Source organism: Hypomesus transpacificus, unplaced genomic scaffold (assembly GCF_021917145.1).
Source record: "Hypomesus transpacificus isolate Combined female unplaced genomic scaffold, fHypTra1 scaffold_31, whole genome shotgun sequence".
Classification (NCBI taxonomy): Eukaryota; Metazoa; Chordata; class Actinopteri; order Osmeriformes; family Osmeridae; genus Hypomesus; species Hypomesus transpacificus.
This window is the reverse complement of record NW_025813837.1, coordinates 66,560-83,784: the sequence shown is the minus strand read 5'-3', so window position 1 is coordinate 83,784 and position 17,225 is coordinate 66,560. Positions and strand designations below refer to the sequence as shown.

General features: G+C 51.9%; 1 protein-coding gene across 1 annotated transcript; it reads left to right on the top strand.

Annotated features, from left to right (window-relative positions):
• The first annotated feature begins 1,451 nt into the window (after positions 1–1,451).
• Positions 1,452–16,904, top strand: txnrd2.2 (thioredoxin reductase 2, tandem duplicate 2). Its single transcript, XM_047015946.1, has 17 exons — positions 1,452–1,547; positions 1,865–1,930; positions 2,105–2,161; positions 2,289–2,433; positions 2,714–2,788; positions 3,358–3,436; positions 3,586–3,648; positions 4,139–4,209; positions 6,415–6,434; positions 6,758–6,849; positions 7,515–7,689; positions 12,394–12,530; positions 13,433–13,528; positions 14,044–14,136; positions 14,625–14,696; positions 14,774–14,871; positions 15,214–16,904. The coding sequence occupies exons 1-17, from the start codon at positions 1,472–1,474 to the stop codon at positions 15,335–15,337; spliced, it is 1,539 nt and encodes a 512-aa protein (XP_046871902.1). The 5' UTR covers positions 1,452–1,471; the 3' UTR covers positions 15,338–16,904.
• The last annotated feature ends 321 nt before the right edge of the window (positions 16,905–17,225 follow it).

Sequence of the window (17,225 nt, the reverse complement as noted above, 5' to 3'; positions counted from 1 at the left end):
TGTGACCCCACCGTAACTGCTTCCCAAAGGAGATAAAACTTCAAACAATGGTTTGGGGTAGTTATATCATCCCTTCACACTAATCTGGAACCTTGTTTTCTGATTTGGAGCCATCACAGAGCCAGTACCACAGAGGTCACCATTTCTGACAGCCGTCAGAATGTGTGACCCAAAAAATAAACCTCCAAAAAATGTGTGACCCCACCGTAATTGCTTCCAAAAGGAGATACAACTTCAAACAATGGTTTGGGGTAGTTATATCATCCCTTCACACTAATCTGGAAACATATTTTCTGATTTGGAGCCATCACAGAGCCAGTACCACAGAGGTCACCATTTCTGACGGCCGTCAGAATGTGTGACCCAAAAAATAAACCTCCAAAAAATGTGTGATTCCACCGTAACTACTTCCAAAAGGAGATAAAACTTCAAACAATGGTTTGGGGTAGTTATATCATCCCTTCACACTAACCTGGAACCATATTTTCTGATTTGGAGCCATCACAGAGCCAGTACCACAGAGGTCACCATTTCTGACAGCCGTCAGAATGTGTGACCCCCAAAAAAAGATCGAAATAATGTGTGACCCCACCGTAACTGCTTCCCAAAGGAGATAAAACTTCAAATGTGACACTAGAAAGATATTTGTGGGTTATAGGAAAAGTCAATAGGCCAATGTAATGATCTAATAAAATTGTTGTTGACTAGACATGGTTAAACGTTTTTTGTTTGTTTGTTTTCTATAAGGCCCAACGTCTCTGGCCCAGCCTAATGGTTAGGTTTCGAATCATTAGGCTACCATTTCAGGACAAATGTCAGTTGATCACTTTTATGAGTTGAAAAATAAATGTTTGGAAATGTTTTAATTAGACCTAGTCTCATGGTCTAGTAGCCTAGATAGAACAGATTAATGTTAGCTTTCAGGTCCTCAGTTGATCCATTATTAATGTTTGTGAGTTCCTGCATATTGATTTTATTTGTGTGCTGTTGATAGTGTATTATTGTAACCTGTTGAATTTATGAAACCAGAATTTGATTCTGTAAAATATTACTAAAATGTATTCCTGCTGAAGCCCTTATTTATCTTAGTCAATAGTCTAAATATGATGTTTGTTTACGAAATAATAAGTTAAATATAACCAAATCAGAAGATAACACATAATGCACAACCTAAAGATATTTTTTTTTTAATGTTTAATTATTGTTCAATACATTAATCTACATCCATGATTCTGTGTCCCAAATTACCAAACAAGTTGCTTAAAATTCGTTTTTCGTATCTCATCCAGCAAATGATGTTAGTGCAAATGTGTTTCGATTGGAAATAAAAAGTCAACGTCATACTGTTTAAATATTGATTATATTCGAAAATAATAAGGGTAGCTTATTCCCAACACCAAAAATACTCTTTTTTATCAGGCACATCGCAGGACACGTAAGAACTCAGTCAAGGTCCTTTCGTAATAACAACATGGCAGCCTTCTGTAGGAGCAAGCACCGGTGGAAACGCAATACTTACTTTCAAATTATAACAAGAAACTTAACAGGTATCGTGCTACTTATCTGATCATTGCAGGCACACACAAGACTCACATAGCATGAACTAAATGAATTACGGTCCAGTCTGTGACATTACTGGCCTTGGCGCAGCTGAATCCCTGATAGTGTTTCGTTACATCTACCTACTGAAGGAGAGACTGTAGCACAGTTGCATTATGTGTTGGAGCCCTTGCGTTGTCTAGCTAGGTAGTGCATTGATATAGACCAAAAAAAGCTCAAATGTAATCATACTTTTTGTTTAACGGAAAACATAATCGCTAGGTCTGCTATTTACGGTTTACGGTATGTGTGTTTCTTCACCTAGGGAAATTTGACTATGACCTCGTTGTTATTGGTGGTGGGTCTGGGGGTCTAGCGTGCTCAAAGGAAGGTGAGTTTTTACCTTTAGCAAGCCTCAACAGTAATTGATTTAGTCTGAAGTTTCCTCGACTTGTTATATTGGGCAGTTGCTTGTAGAGGTGAATTGTCTGCATACGTAGCCTTGTTTAGTTTATGGATGTATAACTAACCAACTAGCATTGGTACTTTATTTACATTTTTACAGCTGCTCAGTTGGGACAGAAAGTTGCTGTTTTGGACTATGTGGAGCCATCTGTCAAAGGTAGAGATCTAAAGCCAACTTACCTGTATAACAGAGGATTAAAAAACAAACTATTTGATTAAAACATTACAATATACAAGCGTTTAAACTGAACTCAAAAGGTGGTATGTTAATGTATCCTATCCAGGCAGTAAGTGGGGCCTTGGTGGTACGTGTGTCAATGTGGGCTGCATTCCCAAGAAGCTCATGCATCAGACAGCTCTGTTGGGGTCGGCTGTGGAGGACGCCAAGAAGTATGGCTGGAAAATCCCAGGCCCTGTTTCACATGACTGGTAAGACTCGAGATGAGGAAACAAGAAAAATGTTGTCGCCTGATTTGTAGAGTTGTGAGCTTAAGTGTTTTGACTGAACGATGCTATCTAGTGGTTCTCAGTGGTGCTGCTTGAAAAACTATTTTCAAGGTGATTTAGCGTCTGGGTGTCCTGAAGTAGTCTAATCATAGTTCATTAAAGAATACTACAGGACAGTACTTTTAGAAGTGCTCTTGACTGAATTGTGAGTCCGCACAAGAATAGCAGAAGCCTACAAACGTGTGTGTGTGTGTGTTCCTAGGCCTACCATGGCAGAGGCTGTGCAGAACTATATCAGGTCTCTAAACTGGGGCCACCGTGTCCAGCTACAAGACAAGTAAGTGACTCATATCTATCATAACTAAGTGACTCTTTTATCTATCATAACTAAGTGACTCTTTAATCTATCATAACTAAGTGGATGTCGTAAAGGGGCAGTTGAAGACAGAGTCAATTGTCAAGTGAGGAAAAAAAATAGTCGAGGATAGTATGCTGAATGAATTCCCTGAGGACAAACAGGTGTTGACCTGTGCGTATGTGCCCACACTTCCTTAACAGATGTGCTGGTTGTGCAATAGGATTGCTCACATCTAAATCCAGCACTTGACAGCCCATCAGCGCTCCACTGGGCCTGCCCTTGGCCAAAAGCTGCCTTTGAGTAAAGATCTTGAAAGTTTAACTGAGTTGAATTTGTTCAACTCACCCCACAGCATAAATACTGCCCTGCCGCGCCATAGAAAAGCTAGCTCTTTGGTAGTGTAGCTGACTGAAGAAGTGTTTAAGGCGGTTGTTGCGTGCGAGGGCCAGGAGTCCCCTGAATTCGAACCCCGGTGCGGCCAGGACATGAGGAAGGGTGTCCTGACAGCGATGCGGCAGCGACTCAGATGTGTTGTCTGTGCCATGCAGGAAAGTGAAGTATCTGAACCTCAAGGGGCGCTTGGTGGACCATCATACCGTCAGCGGGTTGACCAGAGCGGGGAAGGAGGTAATCCACATTGGCAAAGGCAAAATAACGTCTTTGTGTTCTTCCTGTGTTTTGAATGGACATGAACGTTGACACATAATGCTTCTGTGTCTTGGCCTTGTGTCCTGGTTGAACTCCATGGGATTCCCTTCCACTCCCCGGTCTCACAGACGATCCTCACTGCGAGGAACATTGTGATTGCAACTGGTGGAAGGCCAAAGTACCCCACACATGTGAGTGTCTTGGCCTCCAAGCTGACTCTCTCCCTCTCCGTCTCCCTCCCTATTTATCACTCTTCTCTCTCTCCCTCTTACTCTGTCTCTGCCTTTCTCTGTCTCTGCCTCCCTCTTTCTCTTTTCGTCCTTCTGTCTCCCCCCCTCTTCCTTCCTCCTTCTCTCTTTTCTCCCTCCCTCCCTCCCTCCCTCCCTCCCTCCCTCCCTCCCTCCCTCCCTCCCTCCCCTGGCTCCTGTCTGTGTAGTGGCCTTGCAGGGTAGACAGGTGAGTGGGAGAGGCCGCCTGGCAGAAGCTCCCTGGCTGCTGTCTGTGTAGTGGCCTTGCAGGGTAGACAGGTGAGTGGGAGAGGCCGCCTGGCAGAAGCTCCCTGGCTGCTGTCTCGACCAGCCTCCCTGTAGGGACAGAGCAGGCTCTGGCTCACTGCCCAGCACAGCTGACCTTTAGCACCGCTACATTCAATGACGATGATGATGATATGAACTGTTCCAGGTCCCTGGGGCAGTCGAGCATGGCATGACCAGCGATGATATCTTCTGGCTGAACGAGTCCCCTGGAAAGACGTGAGAAGCCCGCTCTTACACACACACACCTACACACCACACAGACACACCCTACACTCACATGCACACACACCACACACATATGCGCACACACACACACACACACACCACACGCTCACACACCGCACACAACATTTGATGTACCTTTCCCAAATTGTTGCTCGCCTAACTCACTTGCGTAAAGCTGCTCTTTGGTCTTTTCACCACTTGGGGGCGATATGCATTCATTCACAGTCACATGTCTAGCCCTCTGCAGATTCCTTTGTGACAGGGCGTTCTGAAACAGTCACAAACACACGCACTAGAATGCACCCAAAATGCTTTGCAGGGAACACTGAATTATCCACTCAAGGAGCACTTGAGTCTAGGAAGCCCTTTCATGTGAGAGGTGCTGGAAGTGTGCCTCACTTCCTGCCCCGAGGCTGGCAGAGCATGTCATTAGCGCTGGTGTTAGCCAGCAGCTAGCCCTCCTCCTCCTCCTCAGTGGATCCCTGGCAGGGTGCTTCTGTTTGGCAGTGTTGTTGTTGTGCCGGGGAGCTGTCAGCACTGCAGGTGTGTGTGTGTGAGGTGCTGTGGAGGCTGACAGGCGTAGGTTGTCGACGACGACCCCAGGAGAGAGACGTGTGTCTAGCAGGGTCCGGGAGCCTGCACCCACCTGAGTGACTCACTCACTCACACACACACACACACCCGGGGGGGCGCGGGCAAGACCGAGGCTGCCATCCCCACGGCAAAGAGACGGCTCACCGAGTGAGCGCGTGGTAGCGCAGAAGAACAACGGCGCGTGTAGGAGATAGTGGAGGAGGTGTTGCCACGCAGACGGCCAGACAACAACAAGATGTTGTTCAAGGACTCCAAGCCTCCGGTCGGAGCTGGGCCAAGCAGTCTGCCCATGTTAATCTCCCTTCTGGGGTCTTCTCTTTATGTGGCCATGGGCTTTGACTCCCAGACCGACACGGAGGAGGTACCTGGTTCACACATCCTCTATCACTGGTCTACACGGCTGAAATGACTGCTCAAGGTCCCTCGAAGATTTAACGGTACCAAAGCCTGTTTATGCAACCTGCCAAGCTCGGGCAGGAGTTCAGGACTGATGTGGAATCAATGTGTCCACTCCCCTAGAAGTATCCAGGCCTTTCTAAGAAGTACTGCCATGGTCTGACTCAACAAGGAGTCAGGTGGCTGAGCTGTTAGGGAGTCGGGCTAGTAATCTTAAGGTCGCCAGTTCGATTCCCGGCCGAGCCAAATTACGTTGTGTCCTTGGGCAAGGTACTTCACCCTACTTGCCTCGGGGGAATGTCCCTGTACTTACTGTAAGTCCCTCTGGATAAGAGCGTCTGCTAAATGACGAAATGTAAACAAGGACTGTCCTGTGTCCTTCTTTTACACGGTACAGTGGTGTAGGTATGGGATGGGTGTAACACATGAGAGCATTTGATCGCGGGTTCGAATCCCGTCCGCGACTTAAGAAGACCTTATTACCGTGTCTCTGTCTCCGTGAAGACTGCCTCCCTGCTTTCTGCTTCAGTGGGGGCTGAAGAGGACGACAAATCGTGCTTTCCACCGCTGACGGCTGGAGCCGTTCCCCATGCTCCCCCACTGCACGGCCGTGAGAGAGAACAGAGAATGGCGACAGACCGAAGCGTATAGCCCAGGCACGAGGACCCAGAAGAAGGAGAGGAATCGGGAAGCTCCCATCCTAATCCCTCCGAAAGCCGCTGCACAATGGGCACTAAGTGCAGCTGTCCGTTAGGTGGTCCAGGGGAGCAGAGAGCCTTCGGTTAGTGCTTCATGCTGGCCTGAGGGGGTGGGGGGGGCTTACAGGGCTGTCAGGCCCTGGTTGTGGGAGCCTTCAGGGGGGGACGGGGCCCCTCCCTGCGGGGGTACGGCATCACTCAGCAGGGCGATGTATGGACTGAGCCCTGAACATGGTAGCCCTATCCATGGGGATTAGCCTAAATGCTAGCCGTTAGCTCTGCTCGCCTTCACGGATGTCAAGGCTGGGATTAGAGGTGTGATTCACCTCGACCACACACACACATTGTCATCACTCGCTTTGCTCCCCATGTTTAGGGCTAACTGTGGCCTGTCTGGGATGAATTGCTAGAGGCTAATCAGTCATGCATTTTGTTAAAGCTAGATAGCTTAGACCTATCTTTAAGGAAGCCAATAATCAATGAATAATGCCTCTTTTTCTGTTTCCAGACTTGTAGTTGGGGCCAGTTGTATCCTTTCACCCGCCTGTCAAAGGAGCTCGGCTTGTGAACGAATCACTAGTTTGGTGACTCAAACTCTGTAATAAGCCCTTTACATGTATTGCGTTGTCTATGAAGCAATTGATTACCAAGTCAGTTCTTTCGAATCGAATCACCTTGTGACTGAGTCCAATCACTTCCTTGGTGCCTCGTACAGTTATACCCCTGTGATTCCCCCTTTGATATGTAATTTTCTTATTTTTTTTATTATTGTCTGTGAGTGACATATTTGTTAGAAATGTGGTGTGTTGTGGTCTGAAGGCCTGGGTTTTCCTTCACCTCCTGTTGTGAAGATGTGGCTCTGGAGTGTGCAGGGTTTCTGACAGGCCTGGGACTGGACACCACCGTCCTGGTCCGCAGCATCGCCCTCCGGGGGTTTGATCAGGTAACTGCACCGCCACGGCCACATTCTTAGGAATAATCTGAGTCGTACATTTCCCAGTGAGCCTGGGCCCCGAGGTCAGGGCCTGGGGTGGGAGCTGACAGGTGCCTGGAAGGCCTGCTGGTCTGGGTCTCCCCAGCTACTCTGAGGCAGGGCTGGTTGGTTTACACTCTGAACAGCCTTGCTTCTACTCTACAGCCAGACTCCCAACAACCCTCTCTCTCTCTCTCTCTCTCTCTCTCTCTCTCTCTCTCTCTCTCTCTCTCTCTCTCTCTCTCTTCTATCTCTCTCTGTCTCTTTCCCTGTCTTTCTATTTCCATCCCTCTCTCTCTCTCTCTCTCTCTCTCTCTCTCTCTCTCTCTCTCTCTCTCTCTCTCTCTCTCTCTCTCTCTCTAGCTCTCTAGCTCTATCTCTCTCTCTATCTCTCTCTGTCTCTTTCCCTGTCTTTCTCTTTCCATCCCTCCTTCCCTCTCTCTGTCTCTCCCCTCCCTCTCTTACTCTCTGTCCAGGCCGACAGCCCGAACCAGTCTCAACCTGCCAACCTGGCTTCTACATGCATGTGTCTGTGGGTGTTTGTGGGTGTAAAAAAAACAATGACAATATCCTCAAGGCTAGCAGTGGTGTTTCGAAATCAAACATCAGGCTGTGTATTCTCTTATGTGTGGCAGCAAATGGCCGGCCTGGTGACGGACCACATGCAGAACCACGGCACCAAGTTCTGCTGGAGGTCTGTCCCCAAGAAGGTGGAGCGGCTGGGCTCGGGAGAGCTGCAGGTGACCTGGACGGACAGACGGACAGGACAGGACCAGGAAGACACCTTCCAGTCTGTTCTGTGGGCCGTAGGTGTGTGTGGAGTCTGGGGAGAAGAGAGTGTGTGTGTGGGAATACACTTCCGTGTGTCTGAGAATTCGAACACAATCATGGGTGGTTCAACCACCACAAAACTAGTCAAGTTTCTGTTGATTCAGTATGATTTCCTTCATTTTAGTGTGCAGAGTTCTTGGGCCCGATGTGACCCAGTATAAGCAGATATTAGTTGAACCAGGCTTTCCTCCCCAGCCCACGGTTTCATTGTCGTCCACCCCAGAGTGCCTAGTCAGCAGATCACCTAGGTATCAAGCCCATAAACATGGCAATAAAGTGTGAGGGATGGAACCACCAGGGGAGACGTTAATCACTCCCTCTCCCCCCCAGCCAAGGGCAGGATATGCCCAGGCACAGGGTCGCCACATTCCCCCCTTTGTTCTCCCGCCCTGGGCCTTTCCTGCCCCCTCCGTGCCAGCCCTGCGGAAACCAGCCAGCCCTGCCCATCTGTCACCCCCATCCCTGTCTGCCATTCCCTGGCCTTGCCTGTCCCATCACTCCCCCCCCCTCCACTCCCCCTATACCTCCTCTCGGCCATCCTTCTCTTCTCTATTCCACCAGTATGATATATCTATCATTCCAGCAACAATGGAGGGAACATCCTCCCGCTCTCTCAACGTTCGCGTCTCCCAGGGATTCGCTTCCCTCAAAGCCGGACTCTCCGCGCCTCTCCGGCCTCCCCACAGCCGTGTGTCTGGGTACTGCCAGCCCTGGTTCTTGTGCCCCCGTGTCGTGCCCCCCCCCCCCCCCCGTGCGGCTGTGCGTGTGACACTGTCCTTGACCTCCGGAGAGAGGTCGTCGCTCATCCCTCGTCGCGTCCCCGCCGTGTCGTCGTGGCAGCTGTGCCGGCGGCGTCCTAGCGTGTCATAGCGTGCGACCGGCCGGCGAGGGTTATTTGCCCGTCTTGTACTTTTAAGGTCCTGGGCACCGGTGTGGCCCCTGGGTAGTTTATCACTCCGCAACTTGCATGTTCAAGAGCGACGACAACCCCCCAATCAGCCTGGTCCCTTTGTTGGATTGGTCGGAACCAAGACCAAGATTGATAAATCGATATTTTAGCCGTCGGGGATTATTAACCATCGACGTTTAACTCAACACAGGAAGTTAAAGTATTTAGTTACTCTGTAAGTAATGATTCTCAATTCTAATTGAGGATATTAATAGCAGTAGAGCATGTTAGCAGGAGGTTAGAGTATACGAGTCCTCTCCATGGTAACGTGTGTGACAGTCCTACAGGTTAGGGTCTTGACCGAAGGGGTTTTCCTTTTGAAGTGGAACATCTGTGAGTGCTCTGTAGTGTAGACGACCATTTCCTGCTCCGTGACCTTACACTAGAGGTCGGCCCTGCCCCTGGCCTCGGAGGAGATATAAAAGGCCAGGGGCGTCTGTGAGGCCGCTGGCTGGCCATCGGGGACCTAGTACTGTACATCCTTGTCCCTGCCTGGCCCCCCTCCACCCTTCCCATGGCCCTTCCTGCCCCGCCAGGCCAGGTGGCTCAAGGACAGATGAGGAAACAACACATTTCCTCTCTTGGTGGACCTTGTAGTCCTCTCTCTCTCTCTGTCTCTCTGTCTCTCTTTCTCTGTCTCTCTGTCTCTCTTTCTCTCTCTGTCTCTCTGTCTCTCTCTCTCTCTCTCTCTCTCTCTCTCTCTCCTCTCTCTCTCTCTCTCTCTCTCTCTCTCTCTCCTCTCTCTCTCTCTCTCTCTCTCTCTCTCTCCTCTCTCTCTCTCTCTCTCTCTGTCTCTCTGTCTCTCTCTCTCTCTGTAAAAGGGGGGTGCACTCAGGTGCAGGGATATGGCACCACGTTTTTCTGGATGTTTCCCAGCATGTCTTGCTTTTCTCTTGCTCTCGCTCACCCTCCCTGGCCCTGGCCCTCACTCCCTCCCTCGCTCTTCCTCTCCCTCGCTCTCTTTCTCCCTCCCTTTCTCACTCTCCATCTCTATTTCCCTCTCTCTCTTCCCGCCCTCCCCCTCCCTCTCTTTCCCTCACGCACAGTCACTTCCGCAGAGCCACAATAAAGAACCTCATTAAGTCATCTTCCCCTTCAGACAGGAAATGGAACAAGCCCCTGAATGACAAGCCCTTTTCGGGGGAACTGAAAATAATAATAATCTATTTCCAAAACACTCCGCTCCGCGCCTTACAGCCTTTTGTCTTTGCTCATTTGGGATCGATCTGATAAGGGCCACCCGTCTCATTTCAAGTCGCTGCCAGAGTGCATGTTGTGGCTAATTGGCTGGCCGGCCAGGACACTTCCCTCCTCACGCCACGGCGAGCTTTGTGAGGCGGCCTATCAGGGCCTCGGCTGTCACTTGCACTGTGTGGGACTCCAGCCTCCACCAGACCGCTTATCAGCTGCCCTCTGTTGTTGTGTCCTCAACACACAATGGGCAACCCCGGGCACTCCCCCAGTCCCCCAGCCCAGCCCCCCAGCCCAGTCTCATAGCCCAGTCCCCCCCCCCAGTCTCATAGCCCAGTCCCCCAGTCTCATAGCCCAGTCCCCCAGTCTCATAGCCCAGTCCGCCAGTCCCATAGCCCAGTCCGCCAGTCCCATAGCCCAGTCTCATAGCCCAGTCCCATAGCCCAGTCTCATAGCCCAGTCCGCCAGTCCCATAGCCCAGTCTCATAGCCCGGTCCTCCCAGTCTCATAGCCCAGTCCCCCAGTCTCATAGCCCAGTCCGCCAGTCCCATAGCCCAGTCTCATAGCCCGGTCCCCCAGTCTCATAGCCCAGTCCCCCAGTCTCATAGCCAAGTCCCCCAGTCTCATAGCCAAGCCCCCCAGCCCAGTCCCCCAGCCCAGTCCCCCAGTCCCATAGCCCAGTCCCCCAGCCCAGTCTCATAGCCCGGTCCCCCAGTCTCATAGCCCAGTCCCCCAGTCTCATAGCCTAGTCCCCCAGTCCCATAGCCCAGTCTAATAGCCCCGTTCCCCAGCCCAGAGGCTGAAAGAGGGCAGGATAAGGCTGGGCGACACTACTGTAGACAGTACACGGGAGAGGGAGAGAGCGTTAGCGAGATAGAGCTGGGGAAAGAGAGAGAAAGGCCGGGAGAGAGGGAAATACTGATGGAGAGAGAGAGAGACGTCAGCCAGGAGCGAGTCTAAGGAGAGAAGAAGGAGGGGAGAGAGATCTGTGTGGGTTCTGGTTGCTACAACAGAGCTGCGTTGTTGTGGGACAGGGTCAGGGGTCGGCGGCATCAGAGGTCGCCGATGGGAAAGGGGTTCATTCTCGCTTTTGGAAAAACATTTCCTTCGCTGTGGTTTGGGACAGGGCGACGTTGCCGCGTGCATATCCAGAGGAGAGCGGGTCAGATGGTATCTGGGAGGGCCGTCTGAGAGGGGAGGGAGGCCCGGGGCCTGCCTTTTCAGAACAGTGGGGCCTGTATGAGTGAGCGTGGGCCCTGCCAGAGCAGCTCTCTGGGGGGGAGCTCTGGTAATCTACCTCTCCCTCTCGTTCGACCTCCCTATCCCCCCCCCCCCCTCTCTGAGCCTCTCCTGTGACGGTTCCCTCTTTCTCTATGGCTCCCTCTCTCTTTCTCCCCCTCGTTCAGCCTCGCGTTTTCTCACCTCGTTTTTCCTCGACCCCTCTCTCCGCTCCGCGCTTTCCCGCTTTCTCGCTTTCTCGCCCCGTCCTCTACTCTATTGTCTCTCACCCATCTCTCTCTCTCTGGTTCGCTCTCTGTCGTTCTTTCTCTCTCTCTCCCCCCCACCCCTTGTCCCCCGCTCCCTACCACCCATGCTGCAGTAATGGGCCGGTCCACCGGCCCTCCAGGTCTGGCTGTAGTGGTGGGGGGAGAGGGGAAACAGAGGAAGTTGTTCCCTGGCTCCAGCCAGGAAAGGGGTCTTGGAGGGGTGGGGATGGTGTGTGTGGTGGAGGGGGGGGGGGGGGGGGGAGGGGGGTTGTTATTCTTGTTGTATGATAGCATCTACGTGGATCCCCATGGGTCCTGTGGAGAGGAGGCAGCAGTGTTTATTATGTTACCCAGGCAGGGAGAGCCGAGCCGGGGGGGAGGAGGAGCGGAGGAGGAGGGTGGTGGAGTGGAAGGAGGTTGAGGAGGGGAGGAGGAGGGTTGGGTGGCAGGAGGAGTGGTGGAGGAGTAGATGGGTTGCCACGGGCAGCAGAAGGCACTCCTTATCGCCATGGAGGCGGGGGGAGGAGGGTAGAGGGGGCGGGTGTTGACAGCATCCGTCGTCTGCGGGAGCAGGAAGTGGCAGAAGTGACATCTCGTGGACCAGGTGGTTGATGGGATGCTTATGCCCTGCCCGCCTTATTATTCACTCCTCCTAAAGACAAACCTCCACTCCCTCCCTCTCTCTCCTTCTCTCTCTCTCTCTCTCTCTCTCTCTCTCTCTCTCTCTCTCTCTCTCTCTCTCTCTCTCTCTCTCTCTCAACCCCTCTCTCTCTATCTCTCTCCCTCTACTTCCCTCCCCCAGCTGAACAGATGTTTTCTTTTCTAATTGCTGGATAAGCTCCTCTCTCCCTCTGTCTCTCTCTCTTTCTTTGTGGGACGGTAACAGAACGTGCCTTTAAAAAAAACCTGGTTGCGTGCCAGCCGAACGGTATGTGTCAAGAACACTGACCAGACCCCCCCCCCCACCCCCCACCCTCCATCTCTGTCTTTTTCTCTCTCTCCTCGGCGTGTAATGTAATATAGTGACCCTGGGTGTTTTCTCCGGTCTGGCTGCAGGCAGGGCTCCGGAGACCAAGGCGCTGGGCCTGGAGGGGCTGGGCGTGCGCCTCAACCAGGACACGGGGAAGATCCTGGTGGGCGCCGACGAGGCCACGTCCATGCCTGGCCTCTACGCCGTGGGCGACATCTGCCAGGTGGGTGCACAGGACTCCCAGAGACGCCAGGAGAGGCCTCGAGCGCACTGTGGGATAGGATGGGATTTGTTTGTTTGTTTTTCAACTGATATTCCGTCACAAGGTAGCCTGGATCAGGCTACCAAGTGGTTTGTCTGTCTGTCTGTCTACCTCTGCCTGCCTGTCTGTGCCTGTCTGCCTGTCTGTCTCTGTTAGGCTGGCAGAGACGCACGGAGCCGTTGCTAGCTGCCGTATTAAATATCAGCTGTCTCCCTGCTGTGGCCAGCTGGAGTGCTCCTTGCCTCCCCACCCCTTGTGACTCACACTCAGATGAGCGCGGCCTTGAAGAGCCTGTCAGTCTGTCACTGCCAGGCGAGGGGGAGGGAGGCTTTTAAAGGAGGGCACCCAGCGTGATAGCTCCGTCGATAAGCCTGGAAGTCTGTTTCGGCAACACCTGTGGACGGTGACGCAGGCGGGGCGGATGTGTACACACGACACCTGAAAAAGCCGCCCCGGCAGACGCGTGCTCTCATACATACACCGTATACACACACACCGTTTCCCATTTCATACTCACACACATACTACAGTATCACTGGTACACCATGCATACCAGTCACTCACACACACACACACACACTGCCTGAGGACAGCAGGATGTATGTGGTAATCAAGACTTCAGACAAACTCTCAGACCTGCCCTGCAGCCCTACCTATCCTCTGTGGTTAGACTGGATGTGTGTTTGTGTGTGTAGCAGTGACTAACACACAGCCAGAATTACCTCAGTAGTGTAGGTTCTGGTGGTTTTGTAATGTGGTCTTCTTTATTATGTTACATCGTCAGTCTCGTACTTATTAAGTTAGGTGTTTGTGGTCATGGATGACGTGTGTGTGGGTGTGTTAACAGTGCTCTCTGCTCCTAGGGTCGTCCTGAGTTGACCCCTACCGCCATCAGGGCAGGAAGACTGCTGGCTCGCAGACTGGCCGGCCAGACCGCACAGCTCATGAACTACGACAACGTGAGTCATCCTTCACACACTCTCTCTCTCCAACACACATGCGAACACGTGCTCACATCAGCGCACACACACAAACACACTTTCTCTCTCACACACACACACACACACTCTCTTTATCTGATATACTCTCTCACACACACACACAGTAGAATTTCCCTTCATCTCTCCACAGATTGTCCAGACGTGCTTTTTAACCATAATTTCATGGGTCTGTGTGACTTAAGTGAAATCAGTGGTACTTTGGGTGTACGTGCTTGTACTTGGCTGCGGGCTGATGTTTAGCCTACTGTTTGTGGGACGTTGATGGCTGTGCCTCCTAGATCGTCAGTAGCGACATCACACAATGGACATGTTTTCCAAATTCAATACAAATAAAACAATCGTAATGACAGATTGATGACCTAATTGTTTGGGGGTTTCATTTAGTCTCACTCTTTTCCTCTCGCTTCTCTGGGTCTGTCTGTCTGTCTGTCTGTCTGTGTACCTGTCTGTCTCTCCATCTGTCTGTCTGTCAGGTTGCCACCACAGTGTTCACCCCTCTGGAGTACGGCTGTGTGGGTCTGTCAGAGGAGGACGCCGAGAGCAAGCATGGCAAGGACTCCATCGAGGTTTGTGTGGGTGTGTCTGTGTATGTGTGTGTGTGTGTGTGCTCACACCTGCACCAGGCCAGGCTTGGACCCTGTGGGGACGGGGGCGTGGCCGGTGTGTGAGTGACAGGCCATCGGGAGGTCTGATTGAGGTGTTGTCAAGGTGATGACTGATCGGAGACACCTGTGGAGGTGCATCCTAGGAAACGACAGCTGCGCGGCCGGGCAGACCTGTGTCAGCTCGTTCAATATTACAAAAAATGCACAATTACACACACACACACACACATGTGTGTGTTTATTAAGTGATCTAGTACTATATTAGAAATATGCTGGATAAGGAGACACTTTTGTTTAACATGGGTGCTTCTCCAGTCATCCAGGTGCATTGGTACTAAATGTGTTGTATGTAAGCGTTGTGTACTGATTGTATTGGAATCAGATGTGGCCTGAGTCTATGTGAGTCTATGTATTTCATGCTGCTGTGTGTGTGTGTGTGTTTGCACCAGGTGTACCATGCCTTCTACAAGCCACTGGAGTTCACCGTGGCTGAGAAAGATGCCAGCCAATGCTACATGAAGGTACAACCATTCCCCAGGTCTGGGCACCAGACCTCCAGAGGCCGGGGGTAGTCACGGTGCTACTCTCTCCCCTGCAGGTGGTGTGTGAGCGGGGGGGAGACCAGAAGATCCTGGGGATGCACATTACAGGCCCCAATGCTGGGGAGGTCACCCAAGGATTCTCGATGGGATTCCAGTAAGTCCCCCCCCCCCTCCCTCTCCCATATGGCAGGTCTCCCAGTCCCACACACAGCTAAGGAAATATATGATTTTCTTTTTGATGTGGTAAGGGTTAGCTGAAATGTTGGATGGGAAAGCCTTTACGGGGGGGGAAAACAAACTGATAGTCAAACTTACTTACGACCAGATGTTAAATTCATGTGTTTGGATGAGTGCACTGTAAGGTGTATTGTCAGTTGTAGAGCTATGAGATTATTATTATATTTCTCTCAGAGTAATTACCTTTCTCCAGATTGGGGTCAGTCTCTGAATAAAAGGTCTTTGTGGTGTGTGTGTGTGTCCCTGTGTGTGTGTCCAGGTGGGGGGCCACATACAGACAGCTGGTGGAGACAGTGGGCATTCACCCCACCTGTGCTGAGGAGCTGACCAAACTGAACATCAGCAAGCGCTCAGGTCTGGAAGCCACCGTCACAGGCTGCTGAGGTTAAGCACCCCCCCATCTCTGAACACAGCCAAGCACACAGGGTCCACAGCGGCAGGGTCGGGGTTTGGGGCTCGGTTCAAACCGGAGCACTCTCACTCTCTCCTCCCTCTCTCTCTTTGTTGAGCCAAAATGGCCGACCGGTTTCTCCACAGGTTAGGGAGTTTTTAAGCGGCTGGAAGTCAGCTCTGCAGAGGAAAGCAGAAGGGGATAGGACCCAGGTTTGTGTCACCTAACAAGCAGAGCCAGATGATCCCATGGAGGCCCAGTGTGTGTGTGTGTGTGTGTGTGTGTCCTGGTTCTCCTGGCGCTGGCCTGTGGGTCCTGTCTGAGGGAAACCTCCAGCCAAGCAGCGTCCCTCACATAAACACTCTCATAAATCAGGGTTAGGGCCAGTTCCCGGTTTGTTGAAAACAGAATCGTACGAGAGCGTGGGCCTTAAACGTTTCTGAATATATATTCTGCAAATGTTGTTGTTTCTCCGCCTGTACTTCCTGTCCATTAGTCTTGAAAGTGACACATGCCAGGATGCAGGGAACACACACACACTCTTACACTCGCATACACACACACACACTCACACACACACACACACATGCCTTGGCCCCTGACACTGATGGATGGCCCTGAGCCGTCGCCGCGGTGACACCACCCCGTTTCCCAGGGACACACACAAACATTCGGCGGGCCGGCTGTCAGTCAGTGGAGCGAGACCGGGACCAAGCCTGGCCAGGGAGCTTGTTCAGGCCTCTGCTCCGACACTGCGCCTCCTTCTCTTTCCCTCACCTCCTTCTTTTCCCTCCTCCTCTTCCTTTCTTCCTCCTATTCTTCTCCTTCTATTCCTCTCCTCCTCTCGCCCTCTGAGGAATACAGTGGGACTGTAAAAACAGCCTGTGTCTGGCCGTGTGTGGATACCGGGGCCGTCAGAACCTGGCAACCCTATCCCCCTACGGGAGAGTCTGTTGCAGAGAGCCATGGTAGTACTAACCTCGACCTGAAGGTGGCAATATTGCCTTCAGATTGACCTCCAAAACCTTGCAGGCCGAGCGACTTGTAGGATAGGGTATCAAACGTATTCCTCCACGCACTCAAGCTGCACATTTAATCCTTTAATCCAGCATTAGTGATATTTATGAGATAAAGGTGGAGTGCTAGAGGGGTATTGTAGTGCCAACCGGTAAGGGTTATCAGTTGTGTATTTACACAACTGGCCGTTTAGCCCCTTCAGAGTCAACACACTGGGAGATAACGGAAATGTGTTTATTTCACTAAAGCCCTATTAGACTGTTGTGATCCTTTAAATCACGCAGATCATATCCTATGGACCCGAGTCATCAAACATGCCAACCTCTGCCTTGTCGCCCTGGTCTGAGTGGTTGGCTGCACGGGGCTGTGGCACCAGAGGACTGGGCCAGACCCGTGTCGGAGAAGAGGAGGAAGGGGAGAGAGGGAGGGAGGGAGGGGGTTAGAGGGTAGACCGCTGGGTCGGTTTATTTATGTTTGAAGTCTAATCTGCCCGGCCTGATTAATGGTCCTGTAGAGGGGAGTGACAGCAGAGCGGTGGAGGAGAGAGAAAGAGAGAGAGAGAGAGCTACCAGGTTTATTTGGATCTGGGGCTGAGAGAGAGTGAGGGGTAGGGGGGGGGGGGGGCGAGTGTGGGGATGCAACTCTGTTGCAGGAGGGGGGGGAGGGTTAGGAGGAAAGGGGGATTCCTGTGTGCTGTGTTCAGGGACGGGGTGCTGACTGAAGGACCTGACCCTCGCTCGGCAGGAACAGCTTGACTCCATCGCCCTCCGCAGCACTCTGGAGCACATGCTCTTCCATCTCCAGCCTGCTGGGGCTAGGGCTGGGGCGGGGACTGGGGCTAGGGCTGAGGCTGGGGCGGGGAC